This window comes from Ammospiza nelsoni, chromosome 1 (assembly GCF_027579445.1).
Source record: "Ammospiza nelsoni isolate bAmmNel1 chromosome 1, bAmmNel1.pri, whole genome shotgun sequence".
NCBI lineage: Eukaryota > Metazoa > Chordata > Aves > Passeriformes > Passerellidae > Ammospiza > Ammospiza nelsoni.
Window position 1 is genome coordinate 888012 of NC_080633.1, and position 21166 is coordinate 909177.

Sequence of the window (21166 nt, forward strand, 5' to 3'; positions counted from 1 at the left end):
AGCCACAGCTTCCCCAGGAAAGCTGGTTTTCCCTCTGCTGCAGGACACAGAAAATGTGGGATCACCTGTGTGAGCCCAGCAGGTTTTCCAAAAGCAGGAAAAGTCCTGTCACCCTCCAAAGCCACACACTTCATTGTAAACGTGGTTTGTGCTGCTGGTGGGGTTGGGCTGGTGCTCCAGCAGGAGCTCTGGCACTCCTGACACAAAATCCTCCCACGAATCCCAAATTCCCTCTATTCCCTCAAATTGGCCTCGTTCATTTTTCACACAGTATCTCCTAACACTGAGCTGGTAGCTCCAAACCAACATTTGTCACTTCACAGCACAATCAAAGCTCTGCATCTCCTATTTGCCTAAAATCCCCCTGAAGGAGGTTTTTCAGTCAGTTTTTGTTTAATGTTTCAGCTCTCCAGAGGCAAGCTTTTCCAAATGATCAGAGGCAGAAGCAGTGGATCTCTGTGCTGCAGCTCCTCATCTCAACAGCTTCAAGCTCTGCCCACCCTCTGTGTCCTGCAGCTCAGTGCCCTGAACATCCCCCATCTATTGCTGACGACCAAAAAACAACATTTCTACTGATTTTTTGAGTCACATCTAAAAATATCCCCCCCAACCAGTGGAAAATGCATGAAATCTAATTTAGATACTTAAACTGAAGTCAGAAAGAAATAGAAAAATCAAAAAAGCCCCTTGTAAAATGGTACTAAAGGATCCATTTAGATAAAACAAGTATTTTAGTGAACCAAAACAAGAGGATTCATCATGCACCAGCCCTCACTGGGGTCTGACTTTGTTGTGGGTTTTTTAAGTGATATCATGATCTTCTCCAAAGAAAACATAAAGGTTGTGATTTAACATGTGAATAAGACTGTAAATAGATAGATATTAAAAGCAGTATGGATGATTCTGGAGAATTAGGGAAATTAGTGGGATGAAGTATTAGGAAGCTGGACAACAACTGGCACTGTGAGTCTGTGTATAAATACATTAAAAATGTTTATTTTTTAAAGAGAATCTTTTAAAAGGACAGGTTCCAGGTCCTTGTGGATAGACGTGGCAGTTGGGGCCGTGGGTCAGTGCTGGGGAAGGGTTGGACCCAGTGACCTCAGGGGCTTTTCCTGCTGAACCATTCCCTCCCTCTGTGCTGTAACCACAGCCTCAGGATTTTCCTGGAGCTCAAATGCGGGGACAGCAAGGAGCCATGGAATCAGCTCCAGGACTGGGACACGAGCAGCAGGTTTGCTGCTCCTCCCTCAGCTGCAGGCACACAGATCCGTTCCCACCTCGCTGCGTTTCCCCCAGGAGAGGCAATCCCATGTTCTGCCCCCTCCAGGCTCACCTGGAGCTGCAGCCTTGGCTCCCTCGGGGGCTGCAGCCTCTGCTGGCAGGGCTGGGGCTGCAGCAGGGAGGCTCCCCGGGGCTGCTGCTGCCGTGGGGCTCTCGGGCAGGCTCGTCCTTATGGCTTCTGCGGCTGCAGGGGGCACTGCCAACACAAGGGCTGGGATCAGCTCCTGGAGAGGCCTTGGATCATGGAGTGCTGGCATGGGGGGCACCCCCAGGTGCTGCCTCAGCCACCCCTGAGGGGGAGGGAATCCCCCTCAGCTCAGAGAGAATCTGCTCTGATTGCCCACCCTCAGGAAAATAATTGGTGCAGCACCCAGGAAAACTCTTGAATCCCAGGAGAAGTGGCAAAGTTGGGGAGGCTTGTGCTACAAACCCTCCCAGTGCCACCCCCAGCTCCAGAAACACTTCCTACCCATCACCAGGGAGAAACTGTTCTCAGCTTCTTCACAGAAATAAAGATCCTGTTATGGGTCAAGTTTTGTAATGCACACAAATCCCAGTGGGATAATGCTCCAGTGGAGCTTCAAAGATTTAACTGTGACCAGAATTTAAAGGTAATTGTAAAATCCCAGGAAGGTTTGGGTGGGAAGGGACCTTAAAGATCACCCAGTGCCACCCCTGCCATGGCAGGGACACCTCCCACTGTCCCAGGTGCTCCAAGCCCTGCCCAGCCTGGCCTTGGGCACTGCCAGGGATCCAGGGGCAGCCACAGCTGCTCTGGGCACCCTGTGCCAGGGCCTGCCCACCCTCACAGGAACAATTCCTTCCCAATATCCCATCTAACCCCACTCCCTTTCAGTTTAAAGCCATTCCCACTCCCCAAAGACTCATTTCCATTCTAAACTGATGTGAGCAGCAGAAGCAGTGCTGTCCTTGGCCAGCCCCCACGTGGCTCTGTCCCAGCCTGGTGTCCCTTGAGGAGGCAGACAAGGAGAGGAGCTGGTTCTGCTGCTCAGGAGCTCTCTGCCAACACCTCCTGCAGATCAGCTCACAACTGGTTTTTACCTGGTGGCTCAACAAAGTAAGAGGTATCTGGTCCCTTCATGTCCTGCTGAGCTCCCATCCAGTATTCTTCAGGGGCTGTGGGAAACAAACACACTGAGTCCTGCCCTGACCCCACAGGACTTTGATTTCCCAGGGGAAGGTTTGACTCTGCTGGCTTTGGGGCTCATCCCCAGGGAATTTCAATTCCCTCTATAAGGAGCACCAGAACCTCTGTTCTCCCAGGATTACTGGGAGTGAGAGCTCCCATCAGACAGAGTGACACCCAGCACTGACCCCAGGAGCCAGAAGAGGAGTTTCTTTCCTCACTTCTCCTGGGCAAGTGGCTCTGGGTAGCCCTGCCTAAGCAGGGGGCTTGGAAAAGCTCCAAGCTCATCCATCCTGTGACCTCCTAACGTAGAATCCCAGCATGGTTTGGGCTGGAAGGGACCTTAAAGCTCATTTCACGGGCAGGGACACCTTCCACTATCCCAGGGTGCTCCAAGCCTCCTCCAACCTGGCCCTGGGCACTGCCAGGGATCCAGGGGCAGCCACAGCTGCTCTGGCTGTGCCAGGGCCTCACACCAGAACACTCCCCTGAACCAACAGCTGTCCATGCCAAGAGGAAACTTTCCAATCTTGACTCATTTTATGCGTCAACCCCCACCAAGATTCTCCAGGACTCGTAAAGTGGGATTTCCCAGCTGCAACCCCTCCAAACCCAGCCAGTCAGAGGAAACATTTGCTTCTCACCTGCTTTTCCTGGCAGGAATTCTGTGCCTGACTCGAGGCCCATGAAGGCTGACGGGTCCAGAGCCTCTGCAGGGGAATACAGGGACCCCAGGAAAGGCTGTTCAGGTCCCATCATGGATCCATGTGGAGCTAAGAAAATAACAAGACTTTTGTAATCACCAGCCTTAATGGCACCTCTCCTAAATTTCAAGTCCTACCACTTGGACTGTTCTGCTCAGCAGCAGTTCAGATCAATCTGCATCAAATGTTAGTTCTGCATCACAAACCATAAATTCTGTATTTAACAGAACCTTCTGGCAAGGTTTAAGAGAGTAAACACAGGCAAATTATTTCCTTTGGCTTTCTGCTACTGCTCCCATGAATTCCAGCTGGTAATCCCTTAATAATCCAATATTGATATAATAATCCAAGAGCTGAAATCCTGAAGAGCATTTTGCAGCAACAGCTCCTGAGTATCTGGGTTTTAGCCATTAAAACAAGAGCAGGGGAAAAAAAAGGCTTGTGAATTTACAGCTGTGGAAACCTCCCTCGTGGATTCCCTGATGGGGAGAACAATAAAAAGTTCTGGGCCAGGATTGAGAGATGGGTGGGATTTTGGTATTTTTGGTCTTCAGGTTGTTGTTTATTTTTGTCTTATCCAAAGCTCTGCATGCTGCCTACATCTCAGACTTAGTGCACAAAGAGAAGGCACCAAAAGTCACACGACACACAGGTTCAAGGCCTTTTAAAACTAATTTGCCCAATTAACTCTTAGAATGGATTTCAGTTCTACCTTCCTACTAAGAAAGGTAGAAACGGGTTCCAACATCAACCTGAAGTTTCAGTACATGAAAATGAGCCTTCAACCAACACCCCTGGGCTCCAACATCAACCTGAATTTTCAGTACGTGAAAATTCAGGTTGAACCTTCAACCAACACCGTGGAGTTCCAACATCAACCTGAATTTCCAGCCCAAGAAAGACAGGAGAGCCAAGTGCCCGGCTGGCAGCTGGGGAGGGCTGTGCAGGGGAGCTCACCGAGGATGTCCCTGGCAGCGTCGGCGTGGCCCGGGAACAGCGGCGCGCTCTTCATGTCCGTGGGGAAGGACAGCTCGGGCAGGTTCTCCCCTCTGTGCATGCTGAAGGGGTCTGGCAGAGACACAACAGGCAGGGTCACCACTCAGGGTGACAGGGACACCCTCAGGGTGACAGGGACACCACTCAGGGGACAGGGACACCACTCAGGGGACAGGGACACCTTCAGGGTGACAGGGACACCACTCAGGTGACAGGGACACCACTCAGGGGACAGGGACACCCTCAGGGTGACAGGGACACCACTCAGGGGACAAGGACACCTTCAGGGTGACAGGGACACCCTCAGGGTGACAGGGACACCACTCAGGGGTGACAGGGACACCACTCAGGGGACAGGGACACCACTCAGGGGACAGGGACACCCTCAGGGGACAGGGACACCACTCAGGGGTGACAGGGACACCACTCAGGGGTGACAGGGACACCCTCAGGGTGACAGGGACACCACTCAGGGGTGACAGGGACACCACTCAGGGACAGGGACACCACTCAGGATGACAGGGACACCACTCAGGGGTGACAGGGACACCACTCAGGGTGACAGGGACACCCTCAGGGTGACAGGGACACCACTCAGGGGACAGGGACACCACTCAGGGGTGACAGGGACACCACTCAGGGACAGGGACACCACTCAGGGGTGACAGGGACACCACTCAGCAGCACCACTGGAACAAGAGGATGGAGATGCAGCAGGTCCCAGCGCTGCACTTCCAAGGAAAGGCTGCTTTTGGAGCAAACCCCTTCCCAATTAGAACTTACACCCTACAGTAACATCCACTTGCTCAGGTTGATTTTTGGGGCAAGTGGATCATGACTGCTCCTGGAGAAAGTGTGCCCTCCCCTGCAGGAGGAACCATGTGCCCTGATGGACACAGCCCATGAATCTGAGCCAGGGACCAGGGCTCAGCTCAGCCCAGAGCAGGGAAAGGTGTGGGATCCCTGAGCTCTCCCAGCCAGGAGCTGCACCCCAGCATGAACTGGGGTGATGGAATGGTATTTTAACCAAGTCACTGGGAAACTGAAACATCCCCCAGTGTCCCAGGCAGACTGTCCCACCCCTGGCAGTGTCCCAGGCCAGGCTGGACAGGGCTTGGAGCAGCCTGGGACAGTGGGAGGTGTCCCTGCCATGGCAGGGGTGGCACTGGATGGGCTTTAAGTCCCTGTCACCCTGCCCTCTGGCAGTGGGAGCCATTCCCTGTGTCCTGTCCCTCCATCCCTGTCCCCAGTCCCTCTCCAGCTCTCCTGGAGCCCCTCCAGGCCCTGCTAGGGGCTCTGAGCTCTCCCTGGAGCTTCTCCTCTCCAGGTGAGCACCCTATTTCCAGACACTCGGATTTCCTCCAGTTAAAGCCAGCTCAGGGGGATTTGGTTCAGGGCTGTGGCTCATTCTCATGCCAGAAGTGCTCCCTGCAGGGCTGAGAGCCCAGCCTGAGCTGTTCCCATGCTCACAGTGGGCTGGCATGTCAAGATCAGGTGAGCTGAGTGAATTCCTTTATAAACCTGTCAAATTATTTGAGATGTCAAGACAACATCTTGCCTCGGAGCAACGTGCAGAATATTTTGATTTTGAGCTGTTTACAACAATACTGCCAGGTCTGAACAACAGCTTTCTTTCCACTTAAAGAACCAACCCCAAAAAACAAGGGGAAAAAAAGAGCATGACTGAAACCGATTTAAAACTAAAGGAGATTCTGCTGATGTTCCCTCTTTGCCCAGCAGTTGAATGATGTGGAAGAAATGGGCAGCTCAGATCTCTGGGCCAACCCACCTCTGCTCCAGAGGGAAAAGGGGAGGAGTGGGAGAGCTGAAATTTCCCCTCTTTCTTCCCAAGGAACAAGGAATTACAGGGATACTGGTCAAGGGATCCTTTACACCACCAGCCAGAGAATCCTCCCCTTGGGAGGGAAATTGTCCTCCCATTTTCCAAAGAGTGGGCACACCAATATTGAATAAATCAAATGATTTCTCTGAGTCTGATCTCTGCTCCATTATGGGAGCTCTAAGCAGAATCTCATTTATATCCAATTGGAAGAGCAACACAGGGGACACTTTGATATTGAACTTTATGTGATCCCTGCAGAGGTGTGCAAGACACTCCAAGGACATAAAACCTTAAGAAATGTGGTTTCATGCAACAAATAAACAAAAATATTCCTATTATTCAGGCCAAAAGAACACTGGGTGATAGGCCAGGTACGTAAATTGTTCCTAATTAACAAATGTAACATTTGGCTCTTCAGCAGAACAACACCAATGTCCCATTCCTGCATCCACACAGGAGGGAAAACCCAAGAAACCTATGACTCTTCCAGTTCTTCCATTAATCATTTCTTATCCTTGTAAAAATACATCAGTTCTTCACAGTCAGTAAGAAAATCATGCCCTAAGCAGGGCTACAGTACTCAAAAATATATTAAAAATAAGGAGTTCCATCCTGTATCTTCCCAGGTTGATTGCCTGGGATAATCTGGGCAGGACCCACACTTCTCATGTGCTCCGGGAGCCAGCAAGCAATTTCATTTCAAAAAATGAGGGGAAAAAGGAGAATACTGAGGGGGAGCTGTTGGGTGAAAGTGTATCAGTGTGCAGGGCTAGGTGCAGCTCATGTTCAGCAGTGTCAGCAGCTGCAGAGGTGTGGGACAGCTGCAGGGCAGGGTGTGACACAGGGACAGGCACTGCCTGGGGACACTGCAGCTCAGAGGGACACATCTGCACTGAAACCCACAGTGCTCACAGCAGCTCAGCTGTGGGAGTCCCCCAAAACCTGCTCTGGGCATAGGACCCCAGAATTATTAGGGTTGGAAAAGAGTTCCAAGAGAATCAACTCCAACTTTTGACCAAATACCCACAAAATACATCACAAAATGCTGTGTCTGCTTGGCTTTGAACACTGCCAGGGATGGGGACTCAGCACTGCCCTGGGCAGCCCCTGCCAACACTGAACCTCTCTTTAGTGCAGGAATTTCCCCAATATCCACACTGAGCCTGCCCTGGCCCAGCCTGGGGCCGTTCCCTCTGCTCCTGTCCCTGTTCCCTGGGATGAGATCCCAAATCCCCCCGGCTGTGCCCTCCTGGCAGGAGCTGTGCAGAGCCACAAGGGCCCCCTGAGCCTCCTCTTCTCCAAGCTGAGCCCCTGCCCAGCTCCTCAGGGATTCTGCAGCCCCTGCCCGGCTCCTCAGGGATTCTCCAGCCCCTGCCCAGCTCCCTCAGGGATTCTGCAGCCCCTGCCCAGCTCCCTCAGGGATTCTGCAGCCCCTGCCCGGCTCCTCAGGGATTCTGCAGCCCCTTCCAGCTCCTCAGGGATTCTGCAGCCCCTTCCAGCTCCTCAGGGATTCTGCAGCCCTGCCCAGCTCCTCAGGGATTCTGCAGCCCCTGCCCAGCTCCTCAGGGATTCTGCAGCCCCTGCCCGGCTCCTCAGGGATTCTGCAGCCCCTGCCCGGCTCCTCAGGGATTCTGCAGCCCCTGTCCAGCTCCCTCAGGGATTCTGCAGCCCCTTCCCAGCTCCTCAGGGATTCTGCAGCTCTTTCCAGCTCCCTCAGGGATTCTGCAGCCCCTGCCCGGCTCCTCAGGGATTCTGCAGCCCCTGCCCGGCTCCTCAGGGATTCTGCAGCCCCTGCCCAGCTCCTCAGGGATTCTCCAGCCCCCTCCCAGCTCCCTCAGGAACTCTCCATTCCCTTCCCAGCTCCCTCAGGGATTCTGCAGCCCCTGCCCAGCTCCATTCCCTGGACTCTCTCCAGCCCCTCCACGGCTCTCCTGCTGGAGGGGCCCAGAGCTGCCCCCAGGATTCCAGGGGGTTCCTCAGCAGGGCCAGCACAGGGGACAATCCCTGCCCTGGGCTCGTGTCCAGCTGTTGTCACCAGCCCCTGTGCCCAGCCTGGACGTTCCATGGGATGACGGTGCCCTGAGGGCAGGACCTGGCCCTCGGCCTGTAGATCCAGCCTGTGCTGATCCCCCTGGAAACTCCCTGCCCTGCAGCACAGCCACGTCCACCCACCATGCTGGTTGTGACCATGAAGTGGTCACCCCACGCCCTCACCACCATCCCCAGGAGAGATCCCCTGAGCAGGGCTGGGCCCAAAACCAAAAACCAACTCACAGGGAGTCCAGGGGCTGCCAAAGGCCATGAGGGGAGCAGGAGCCCCCCAGGAATGGAGCCTGCAGTCCATGAGGGGAGCAGGAGCCCCTCAGGGATGCCATGAGGGGAGCAGGAGCCTCTCAGGAATGGAGCCTGCAGACAATGAGGGGAGCAGGAGCCCCTCAGGGATGGAGCCTGAGGGCCATGACTGAGGGAGCAGGAGTACAGTACATGATTGAGGGGAGCAGGAGCCCCTCAGAGATGGAGCCTGCAGGCCATGATTGCGGGGAGCAGGAGTACCCTCAGGGATGCAATGAGGGGAACAGGAGCCCCTTCAGGGATGGAGCCTGCAGTCCATGAGGGGAGCAGGAGCCCTCTGGGCCCATGAGGGGAGCAGGAGCCCCTCAGGGATGCCATGAGGGGAGCAGGAGCCCCTCAGAGATGGAGCCTGCAGGCCATGAGGGGAACAGGAGCCCCTCAAGGATGTCATGAGGGGAGCAGGAGCCCCTCAGGGATGGGGCCTGCAGTCCATGAGGGGAGCAGGAGCCCTCTTGGCCCATGAGGGGAACAGCAGCCCCTCAGGGATGCCATGAGGAGAGCAGGAGCTCCTCAGAGATGGAGCCTGCAGCCCATGAGGGGAACAGGAGCCCCTCAAGGATGTCATGAGGGGAGCAGGAGCTCCTCAGAGATGGAGCCTGCAGCCCATGAGGGGAACAGGAGCCCCTCAAGGATGTCATGAGGGGAGCAGGAGCCCTCTCAGGCCATGAGGGGACCCTACAGCAGCCCCTCAGGGATGCCATGAGGGGAGCAGGAGCCCCTCAGAGATGGAGCCTGCAGCCCATGAGGGGAACAGGAGCCCCTCAAGGATGTCATGAGGGGAGCAGGAGCTCCTCAGAGATGGAGCCTGCAGCCCATGAGGGGAACAGGAGCCCCTCAAGGATGTCATGAGGGGAGCAGGAGCTCCTCAGAGATGGAGCCTGCAGCCCATGAGGGGAACAGGAGCCCCTCAAGGATGTCATGAGGGGAGCAGGAGCCCTCTCAGGCCATGAGGGGACCCTACAGCAGCCCCTCAGGGATGCCATGAGGGGAGCAGGAGCCCATCAGGGATGGAGCCTGCAGCCCATGAGGTCCCCCAGCTGCTGAAATCAGGGTGCTCCAGCTCCTGAGCCATCCTACCAGCCATGTCCATGGGTTTGAAGCACAGGTCTCTCTCCTCTGCTGACCAGGTGTTGTTGCGATCCAGGAACTCTTTGTAGGACATCTTCTCATCCATGATTTCTCCTGGGAATACTGACATGGGAGAAGAAAATGACCCAGTCAAAGGCCAAACATTGAAATATTTAAAATGGATCACTGCACTATGTGACATTTGGGTGTGACATCTCCAAGTAACAGGGACTGGCAGCCCACCAGAGCCCATAATATTTATTTTTGACTGGTTTGATCCAGCTCTTCAAATACAAGACCCAGAATAATGGGCATTTCTGTGTCCTGAGGCACATGTAAGATCAAGAACAGACTCACACGGAAGTGCTGTCCTAGTCCAAAGCCCCGAGTTGTACAAAAAGAACAAAACCATAAGTCCTGAGGCTTTAAACAGGACAAACTCAGTGGAAAGGTTCAAAATTAATACCCAGACTAATGACTTTTAGCTATATTTCTGTTTTAAGGAGGCCTGAATCTGTCAACTCTTCTGAGGACAACATTAGAGTTTTTTAACTCGTTCCAGTTTCTTCTGGAAAGAAACAGAAATATTTACAGGGACTCCTTCTCTCATCCCCCATACAACATCCTCTGCTCTCTGCCAATACACCTCTTCATGCTTTTAATATTTTTACCTTCACTTAGGCTGACAATACCTGCAAGCCTGGAGCTCAGGAGATGAAATTCATCACAAAACATCCCTAGATATAACCCTTAATTCAGTGTAAAACTGTAGTTACTAAAAACAACCTAATGTTAAGGCACAGAAGGACCAGAAGGGAAGAATTCATTAAAAATCACAACCCTGGTCTATAAAACAACAACCTGAGGGGGTCAGGCAGGCTGAGAGCTCACAGCAAGGTGGGCAGACACTCAGCTCTAATAATGACGATGATGATGATGATTATTATGATGATGATAGCAATAATAATAATGTTATTGAGAGAGAATAAGATGAAAAATGGCTTTTGTGGGGCTTGGGGTTTGTTTTACATCACAAAACAAGGAAAGGTCACCAGTACAAATCATCAGGTGGCTTCAATAATTTGCTCAGACAGTCTGGGTTTAGAAGAGCAGGAAGAGATTCCTTGGAGTTTGAAACATGTCCAAACCTCTGATTAGAGGTAAATATTAAGTATTACTTCTAATTAATAATAAAATTAATAATATATATAGTTAATAATTATTTAAATAATAAATTAATAATAATTCAAGCAATCATTAAAATTATAATACATTTCTATAATAATATAATCTATTAGATAATTTATGTTATATATGTTATAAATAAATATAATATATAAATATATAGCATATACATTTTATATATCATATATTATATATACATTATAGGTACTTCGTAATATATTTTATATGTTTCCATGCACATCATTCTACATATTATAATATATATTTTATAATGTATAGTTCATATCTTTTCATGTGGTTTATATTATATATTACATTATCTTATATAATGTATACTATATAATATTTCTATTTTTATAAATATATGTAAATTATGTATTGTATATTATTCTATACATATTTTTATTTATACATACACACACATATATATACATATATAAAAATATAAATGCATATGTGTAACTAATACAATTAATGTAAATATTACTTCCAGTCAGGCTCTGGAGCTCTGAGTGCTGCCGTGTCCCCAGGGTGTGGCCCTGTGAGCCAGGGCCATGTGACACTCACTGTGTGTGTGACACTGTGTGTGACACTCCCTGTGTGTGACATCCCCGGTGTGTCCCCGTTCCCAGCCGATCCCGGGCCAGGCAGGAGCTTCCCAGGGTTTGGGTCCCTCCGAGGGTCACATGGAGGGAAGGGCACCAAGGTGCTGGCACCGTGTCCCCAGTGCCACCCTGGGCAGGAGGAGGACACGAGCTCTGCCTGTCCCTGTCCCAACATTCCCACCTGGGTGTCCCCAGCAGGAGCTGCCAGGGGCAGGACAGATCCTAGAGAGATGCTGGTCCAAGAAAAGACAAATAAAATGGATTTTTACACTTACACACGCTGAGAAAGCCAGACTGGGAATGAAAGGGGAATTTCAGGGATCACAACAGTCCCACCTCTTGTCTCCAGGAGAACCCTGATTCATCCATCCCATCCATCCCTGCAGCCCCGCCCTGATCCATCCATCCCTGGGCATCTCTGGAGCTGCTGCCCCCCTGTGCAGCCCCCAGCAGCAGGGCCTGGCACGGGCACGCTGCTTTGCTGCCAGAGCTCAGAGCTCTCATTCTGCTCAGTGGCTCCATTTGCCATGGCTGACCTCAGCAGGGCCCTCAGCAGCTCCCAGGCAGGGTGACACCACCTCTGCCTCCGCTGACAAAGGACAGGGGGACACGGGGGACAACAACCCACCGTGTGTCCCATGGAAAACCAAACCCAGCCTGGGCAACGCTGTCCGAGCCTGCAGCAGCTAAAAGCCTGATTATTCAGGAGAAAAATATTTTATTAATATTTTATTTGATAATATAATGTAATTTTGGTATTATTTTATTTAGCTTTGCAAAGTGCTTTGGAGACAAAGTGCCACTGCAATGTGTCAAGAGACATTATTATTATTTACCATTATTTGTGGTGTACAGAGCAGCAAGGGATTTAATTAGATTCCACTGTAAATTCCTCTAGACAGGAGCCTGTCATTTGTGTGTCTATAAAACTATTTAAAGCAAAAAAAAAAAAAATAGAAGACACTAAAAGTCCTTGACAGTGTGAGGAAGAGCCTGGGAGCAGTTAAAACATTCCAAAACTTCCTCAAAGATGATATGATGATATTATGACATTAACAGAGTGCTGGGTTGGACCCACACTGAGGCTGATGGAGAGCACCCACTGCTTGAACTCTGAATATTTGCAACAAATCGATTTGTTAGCACTGAAAATACATTGGCATATTGCCATGATGCAAGATTTCACAGGGAAGAACATAAAATTAGGGTCAGAAAGGTAAACCTGAATAAACCCTTCCACTTTGGGGGGGTTTAGTGCCAGGTTGTGCTCATGCCTTTCAATACAGAGGGGAACCACACCTGGGGCTGGAGAAGGGAGGGAGCAGCAGGAGACAAAAGGAATTGGGAAGGGAAATATTTCCATTTGCCATCAGATGGAACCAAGTTGAGGAAAACTCCGTCAGTGTTTGCAAGCCATGAGCTGCAGCAAAGCCCCAGAGCCGGCTGCAAGCTGCATCAGGAGCAGTTGGGAGCTGCCTCTGCCAAATCCTTACGAATCCAAACCCAAGACTGGAATATTCTTCACACAATATTTTCACAACAGATGCAAATGAAAAACCCAAACCAGGCAGTGCTTCCCAGCAGGAACGCCAGTGCAAGGAGGGATGCAGGCAGCTCTGGGGCAGGGAGAGCAGAGCAGGGCAGCCACAGGGACAAGGCTGGAGCAGCCACCCCTTCCCTGGGCCCGCCAGGACCCAGCTGCCCCTGCCAGAGCCAGCACAGCAAAGATTTCTGCAGCACAGCCACCACCAGCAAACCCCCTCTGCTATTCCCACAATGTTTCCCAAGTTATGTGCCTTAAAGTGGACACTTCCAGCTTATCTGTCATCCCCATCCCAATATTCAGTTTCCCCTTATCAAACCTGGAACACAAAATGTCATCTCAGATTTCCCAAGGACTGGGAAAAGAGGATTTTTCAGTTCCACACCCAAGCTCCCCAAACACACCTTCTGCCTCTGACCTACCAACAAACATCACAAAACAACACAAAGGAGAAGCCAAACTCCTCCAAGGCCCAGTGCTGCCAGTGCCCGTGGATGTGCATGGCAGCAGATAATGCACTCCACACAAAATGCAAATCTGACAGATCCCACAGACCTGTAAAGCAATTTTAGCAAGTATTAAAGCTGGCTGATAGCTGAAAATCCGGTTACAAGCCCTGATAATATAAACCAATGTAGGATTAGAGCTTACAAAGTCTTGCTTAAAGGAAAAAAGACCATTAACAACATACTTACAAAGCAAACTTGCTTCTGAGAGGAAAAACAAGGATCCCATGCAAGAAGCACCTTCTGTGCACTGCTCCCAGGGCAGGATGAGGGTGGAACATTTAACAGGGCTGCTGACAGCGTGGAATTGTTTGTTTGATCATCTCTCTGCACAGGTCAGCTCGGTCACAGCACCCAATTCACAGCTAATCCAGGCAGAAGTGCCCCCGTGGCCACCCACCCCTGTGCCCAGGCTGGGAGCTGGGAGCTGGGGCAGGACACGCTCCTGGAGCTGCTGGCACACAGGACACCCCAGGGAATGTCCAGCCAGGGCTCTCTGAGCACAGGATTACCCTCTAAAGCCTTTTCCCTGCAGGAGATGCTAATCTTGGCAGGTCACAGGCCAGACCTCCAGCTCGGGGTTAAGGAGCTTCAAAATTACTGAGTGAGCAGCCAGGAGAGGGCCCTGCCAGCAGCCAGCAGGGAACACAGGGAGAGGGAGGCCTGGGAGCTCCATTCCTGCAGAGGATCCCAAAGGGAATTTGCCCAGATCACCCTGGCATGGGGAGGCACAGTTGGCCTTGCTAGAGTCCCCAAAGAGCAGCAGTTTTATCAGCCATGCCAATCAATTCACATCCCCCTCTGCAGGGCGTGGGATCTGCAGCCTCAAAAAGGAGCTTCAGAATCAGTCATGGAATGGTTTGGGCTGGAAGGGACCTCAGAGCCCCTCCAGTGCCACCCCTGCCATGGCAGGGACACCTCCCACTGCCCCAGTGTGTGCCCAGCCCCAGTGTCCAGCCTGGCCTTGGGCACTGCCAGGGATCCAGGGGCAGCCACAGCTGCTCTGGGAATTCCATCCCAGCCAGGAATTCCCAATTCCCAATCTCCCACCCATCCCTGCCCTCTGGCACTGGGAGCCATTCCCTGTGTCCTGTCCCTCCATCCTTGTCCCCAGTCCCTCTCCAGCTCTCCTGGAGCCCTTTTAGAGTCCAAAGTGTCTCTGGAGCCTTTCCTTCCCCACACTGGATGCTGTAGGGGTTCCACACGGGATTTAGGCTGTTTTGGGAGCACTTGGTGCCAGGAACTGTCCATGCTCAGGACATTTATTACCAGGAGCAGCTTCTGATTTCCACCTGAGGGATTTATGAGAACCTTGCCTGCACATCTTGTCTGATTTTCAGGCACACACCCCTTCAATCTGCTGCCCAGTGGTGCTGTACATGATGGGATCCACCTGGAACATCAGGTAAAACCCCAAACAGGCAGCCAAGACATTCCAGGGTCTCCTTCCCTTGCCCACGACATTATTTCCAGACATCATTTAGGGTAAAGGAGGCAAAAGTTTCCCCTGAAAGGTCACAGGGTACCTCCCCAAGAAGCTCAGGCTCTCTTTGTGCCTGCTGGCTTTAGAGTTAACATGGAGTATCCTGCAGGAATACCCCCTCAATGCTTTATGATCAGTCTCATCATTTTGTAAAATAAAATATTGTCTAGCTCAGTTCAGAGTGAAGGGTATGAAAATCCCCGTGAGTGAGTGTTGCAGACAAGCTTCACTAATCCCAAATCTAAGGGATAAGCACAGACAGGAGCTACATGGGAAAAGATGTCACCCAGCCACCCAAAGGGAGCCATGCATTTTTATCCAAGGGAATAAGAGCTCAAGATTCCAAGAAGTTTTTGCATTTAATGAATGTCTAAATCACTGAGCTGGCAGCCCTGATGGAGCACAGCTCACCCAGAGCAGAGCTGTCAGAGCTGGTTACCGCCTCCCTTTGCTCCTGTCAAAGTGAAGGGCAGCAATTCCACTGAAAACTGAATTCTGAGGGGACTGGACACGGGGCAGGTTGGCCAGAGAGGCTGTGCAGTGTCCAGCCCTGGGCAGCTCCAGCCCAGCTGGGCACAGGGCACAGTCTGCTTTCCCTGCTCTGGGCAAAGCTGCTGGGCTTGGCAGAGCTTCCTCCAGCCTGCTGAGCCCCCACAGGCTCCTCACACCCAGCTTTTTGGGGAAAACACATTTCTGTCCTTGCAGGAGAGGAAAGTTTAACTCCCAGGAGCTAGTGCTGGCTGAGATCACACAAAATCATTTCATAGAATATCAGAATGGTTTGGGCTGGAAGGGACTTAAAGATCATCTCATTCCATTCCCACTGTCCCAGGCTGCTCCAAGCCCTGTCCAGCCTGGCCTGGGACACTGCCAGGGATGCAGAGGCAGCCCCAGCTGCTCTTGGAATCCCATGCCAGCCTCTCAGGCAGGAATTCCTCCCCAGTATCCCACCCATCCCTGCCCTCTGGCACTGGGAACCCACTCCCCCTTGCCCGGGCACTCTCAAGTCCCTGCAATGAGAAGTAAATTAAATTCCACCACTGAGCTGGATGGGAAGAAGATGATCAGGAGTCTATGCAAGGCCCTCAAGGAACTGCAGGGCATTTCAGAGGGTGCTGACAGTTCCAGAAGGGTTTTGCTGCCTTCCCTCTGAAATTCCATGAGGTTACATAACCCTGAATGCTAAAAGGGCCCCGTGCCTACAACTGTCAGAACCACTATCTCCAAACTTCAGAGATGCAAAGTCAGTAACTTGAAAGTTCAACACAAGGTTCATGTTCTGCCTTGTAAAAAAAAAAAATCTACAAGGAAAAATAATGCAGTTGCTACAGTTTCTTGTCCAGCTTTTTTCCCTTCCTTACTTCTCCTTCCCAGAGGGAATTTTGGCAGCAATTGCTTTGTCATGGACTGGGGGGTGGAAGCAGAGAGGTGCAGAGAGCTCCCAGCTCTGCTCTAACTGCTGCCTGATTGTCCTGCTGCTCCTGCTCCCCACTGGGAACACCAGGGAGTGGGGAATCCTCAGCACTGCTCACATTTACTCCTCAGTGCCCTGCACCATGGGACAGCCCAGCTCCCACCTCCCCTGGAGCCAGCCTGCACAGACTCACCTGGTAATAACACTGTTAATAACAGATTCATCTGGTAATAACCTCTGTTAATAACAGATTCATCTGGTAGTAACCTCTGTTAATAACAAAGACTCATCTGGTAACAACAAAGGCACCCAAAGCTCTGTTTTTAAACAAAAGGCTCACTAAAGACTTATTTACACCACACTGGAAATACTCCAGGTGTTGGGAGCTGGAGAGGGACTGGGGACAAGGATGGAGGGACAGGACACAGGGAATGGCTCCCAGTGCCAGAGGGCAGGGCTGGATGGGAGATTGGGAATTGGGAATTCCTGGCTGGCACAAAATTCCCAGAGCAGCTGTGGCTGTCCCTGGGTCCCTGAAGTGTCCCAGGCCAGGTTGGACATTGGGGCTTGGAGCACCTGGGACAGTGCAAGTGCCCCAGCTTGGACTTTTTGTTTGGTTTTTCTCAGCCAAGTGGCACAACTGAGACACTTCAGTTTCACTTGGGGTTCCTTCCTAAAGCCAGGAGCCTGGCTCAGATGATGCAGATTGTGCAGAGACCATCTCATCTCCTGTGGAAAGCCCAGGGCAGCAATGCCAGGGCAGCAGTGCCAGGGCAGAGGCAGCTGAGTCCCTGCCCCATTCCCTGGCCTTGCATCCTGCCCCAGAGCTGATGAGGAAGGTCTGGGGCACCCTGCCCAGGCTGCCCTGCCCGAAACGTGTGAAGCTGAAATAAACTCAATTCTGAGGCAAAGGGATCATAGTGAGGAGTGGGCACAGGAGGCCTGTCCAGACCCCACTGTGCTGGCACGGGGAGAGCCCCAGAGATCCCAGAACCCTGCAATCATCCAGGCTGGAAAAGCTCTCCACGATCATTCAGTCCACTCTGTGCCCAATGCCCACCTTGCCACCCAGAGCTCTGAGTGCCACATCCAGGTGACACCTGCAGGGATGGGCACTGCAAACATCCCTGGGCAGCTCCTGCCAAATCCTGAGCACCCTTTCCATGGGGAAATTCCTGTTGTACCCACACTGAGCCCCCTTTCCATGGGGAAATTCCTGCTGCTGTCCACCCAGACCCTGCCCTGGCCCAGCCTGAGGCCGTTCCCTCTGCTCCTGTCCCTGTGCCCTGGAGCACAGCCCGACCCCCCCCAGCTGTCCCCTCCTGTCAGGGAGTTCTGGAGGACCACAAGGTCCCCCCTGAGCCCCCTTTTCTCCAGGCTGAGCTGTGGCACCAGCTGGAGTGTCCTCTTCCTCCCTGTGCCAGCCTGGCCACAGCTCCTGAGCAGGAGATCCCAGAGCCACGAGCACTCAGGGCTGGGAGTGATGTGACAAAACCCTGGTGTAAAATAAGGGTCACCTGAGCTTCCATCAGCTCTCCCACCGAGCTGTGCTGCTTCCATGCCCTACAGCAGCTCCTGGGTCCCAGAGCAGCCTGGCAGGAGCCCCAGGGAGGTTTGGGGGACGGCAGCCCCTCCCTGGTGCCAGCCAGGCAGGGCAGTGTCCCTGTGCTGGCACCACGGAGCAGTGACAGTGCAGTCTGCAGAGCTGTGACCCGCAGTGCTGTCAGCCCTCCCTCTGAGCAGGGAACGGCAATTTCCCCTGAAAGGGCTGTTTCCAAATTTACACTGCTCCAGCCTGACTCAGGGAACGCTCCAGTTCCAGCCTCACTCCTTGGTGGGGCAGAGCTGGGGCAGATCTCAGCCTGAGGAGCCTCCCTGAGCCTCCCTGGGCTCCAGTTCCAGCCTCACTCCTTGGTGGGGCAGAGCTGGGGCAGATCTCAGCCTGAGGAGCCTGCCTGGGCTCCAGTTCCAGATTCACTCCTTGGTGGGGCAGAGCGGGGGCAGATCTCAGCCTGAGGAGCCTCCCTGAGCCTGCCTGGGCTCCAGTTCTAGATTCACTCCTCACTGGGGCAGAGCTGGGGCAGATCTCAGCCTGAGGAGCCTGCCTGGGTTCCAGTTCCAGATTCACTCCTTGGTGGGGCAGATCTCAGCCCTGAGGAGCTCCCTGAGCCTCCCTGGGCTCCAGTTCCAGCCTCACTCCTCACTGGGGCAGAGCTGGGGCAGATCTCAGCCCTGAGGAGCTCCCTGAGCCTCCCTGGGCTCCAGTTCCAGATTCACTCCTCAGTGGGGCAGATCTCAGCCTGAGGAGCCTGCCCAGGCTCCAGGCTAAGCCAGGCTCAGAAGAGGGGCAGGACTGAGAGCAGCAGCCCTGCACAAGGGCACAGCACAGAGGGAGCAGCACAAGGATTCCTGCTCAAAGGTCACTGCTGGGATTGCTCAGACCTTTCACACAAGGACACAGGGATTGTCACCCTGCAGGGCTTTCAAGGCAGGCAGGTCTGAAGTTCCTCTCCCCCAGGAAAACTGAAGCAGCCTCTAGGACAGGGACACAGATCTCCTCTGAGGCTCTGGAGAAGGGGGAGGGATGAGCAAACATCACCAGAGACTCAGCAGGCCCAGCCAGGGAACCCAAGGATTTGAGGGTGAGCAGGGGCAGCTGTGAGCTGGACACTGTGCTCTGGTCCCTCCCAGGTGTGTGGTGACTCCCTGGGGCTCAGGAGCAGGGGACAGGCCCAGGGTGCCCAGAGCAGCTGTGGATTCCAAGCCCTGGCACTGCCCAAGGCCAGGCTGGAAGGGCTTGGAGCAGCCTGGGACAGTGGGAGCTGTCCCTGCCATGGCAGGAATGGAACCCTGTGAGGTCCCTTCCCACACCATCCCATGACTCTGGCTCTGCTCTTGCTCACAGGAGGCCCAGGGATACCCTCCAGCCCAGCTGAGATTTTGGGCTGGGACCAGACCCAGTTCAGGGAATCCTGAGCTGCAGCCTGGGCCGATGCCAACACCTGCAGAGGGTTCAGGACACCACAAACACAGAAGAGCAGCCAAACCACCATCTGCTGCCAGTCTGCACACAGGACTGGCACTTGCAAAGTGTCTCCTGCTCCCAAGAAACCCAAGAGCCACAGAGTGAAATTAAAAAAAAATACTTGAGGAATAAATAGCCAGCAAAATTCCAAAAAGAAAATATCCCTTCCTTCCCACTGATGATGATCTGGTACCTGAACCTCCCCTAAGCTTTATCCTTGTGAGACCCAAGCACATTTACCACAGACCAGAGCTGCAGGTTTCTCTTCAGCTGAGCACAAAGCACTCCTGATCCCGAGGCAGGCCAGGACCTCTCCTGCTGCTGGGCCCCAGCACTGAGAGCAGCCCAGCCCTGCTCTCCCAGTGGAACTGGGCACCTGAGCTGCCCTCCCAGGGCTCAGCAGGCAGCACACGTTCCCCACGTCCCACAGCGATTGCCCTGCCTGGCACAGCCGGCAGGAGCAGCTGGGGCAGTGCCCACTCCCACAGCCATCACCCAGCAGGGCACGGCCCCTGCTCCCTGTGCTGCTGCTGCAAACCCCAGATCCTCCCCTGGCACCAGCCAGGACCTGCATTCCTCTTTTAAATGCAGCCAGGGAAGAAAACAAAAAGCAGAAAAAGCAGCACTTACAGACTCTGCTGGGGATCACGAGCTCCAAGTGTGCTCCTTGGAGAGGCAATATTTACAAACCACGAGGAAGAACAAGGTCCACACAGCACTCACTTGACCCACTAACAGCACTTTGCAGGAGCTGCTCCTCAGGCTGAGGAGGGCACAAAACTCTGACTCTTCTCAAAACTTACAGCAGATAAAACACATGAAGAAAACATCCTCACTGCACCAGGCTGTAGCTACACCTCATCTGCTGCCCCCTCACACTTTCATCCCTCCAGCTGGCCCTTTCTGGCTGTGTCAGCACTTGTCCTGATATCTGTTAATGAACTAGGTTACCAATTAATAATCCTTCACATCTGGGTGGTGCCTGCCCTGTCCATCAGCTGGAACACCCATCCCCACCCCTGAGCTGCCCTGGGTGCTGCTCCCCGGCCTGGATGGAGCCTGTGCTCTAATCCTTATCAAATGATAACAACCAGAACTAAAGCAGGCTGAGGGCTGAACCCTGCAGCCTCCTGTGCATCACTTTCCCCTCCATCTCCATTTAACAGCTTTCTTCAACCCTTCTCTTATCTCTAATAAACTGGAAATCCTCTTCCTTTGACTCGTGCACTTCAGTGCTTGTAAATCACTGTGCACCACAATCTGGGCAGTCCTTAAATCTCCCCAGCTCTAAGTCCTCTCTTCCATTTTTATTAATTTCCTCCTTTTTTTCCAGACTCTTAAAAGCATTTGCCACAGCCTCCTTGGAGATGGTCTGTGAGTGCCTTTCCTCCCCATACAAATCACTTCCCTCCATTAGTTTTTTAGCACTTTACCTTCCCAACAGGTTTAACTCCTGCCATCCCTGACTGCCAGGGTGAGTTTGAATTTATTGCCCTTTTCTCCCTCCTGCTCACATTCTGAAAACAGCCAATCCTATCACATTCCTTGTTTCCCAGCTTTCCTCAGGCAGCTGTCCCAAGGGAAGCTCCATGATTAACCCTTCTCCAGGCTCAGAACATCCCAACTCCTCAGCTCAGGCTGGGAGCCCACACTTGTCCCCAAGAGCTGTCAGTGAGGGAGCCCCTCTGAGGATGAGGAATGAATTATAAATTTATAAGGAGTGTGGGAACTCTGGAAATCATCCCCATAATCCTGTCCCACGTTCCACCACACGGTACCAGTGTATCCAGCCTGGAATTCCAGCCCTTGATTGCTGCTTGGATGCAAAATACTTCATTTCTCTTGACCTACATATTTTGGCACTTTCACTCTGCCTCACACGAGATGGAGAGGAGCCATTCAGAAGTGACAGTATTTACTGTCACCCTTGAAACACACACATACACACACACATATATCTCCATACACTCATTTGTATTTTCTCTCCTCCTTCCTGGATCCCATCTGTGGG

General features: G+C 52.6%; 1 protein-coding gene across 7 annotated transcripts in view; it reads right to left on the reverse strand.

Annotated features, from left to right (window-relative positions):
* MAP4 (microtubule associated protein 4) overlaps positions 1 to 21166 on the reverse strand; it is a 152711-nt gene that overhangs the window by 54741 nt on the left and 76804 nt on the right. For 6 of the 7 annotated variants that reach the window (XM_059489802.1, XM_059489470.1, XM_059489724.1 and 3 more), the window contains exons 5-9: positions 9404 to 9517; positions 4093 to 4203; positions 3076 to 3204; positions 2347 to 2421; positions 1337 to 1480 (exon numbers count right to left, since the gene is read on the reverse strand). In XM_059489802.1, coding sequence (XP_059345785.1) covers positions 1337 to 1480; positions 2347 to 2421; positions 3076 to 3204; positions 4093 to 4203; positions 9404 to 9517 — 573 coding nt within the window. The remainder of the gene's footprint in view (positions 1 to 1336; positions 1481 to 2346; positions 2422 to 3075; positions 3205 to 4092; positions 4204 to 9403; positions 9518 to 21166) is intronic. The other variant, XM_059489636.1, reaches the window with a different exon arrangement.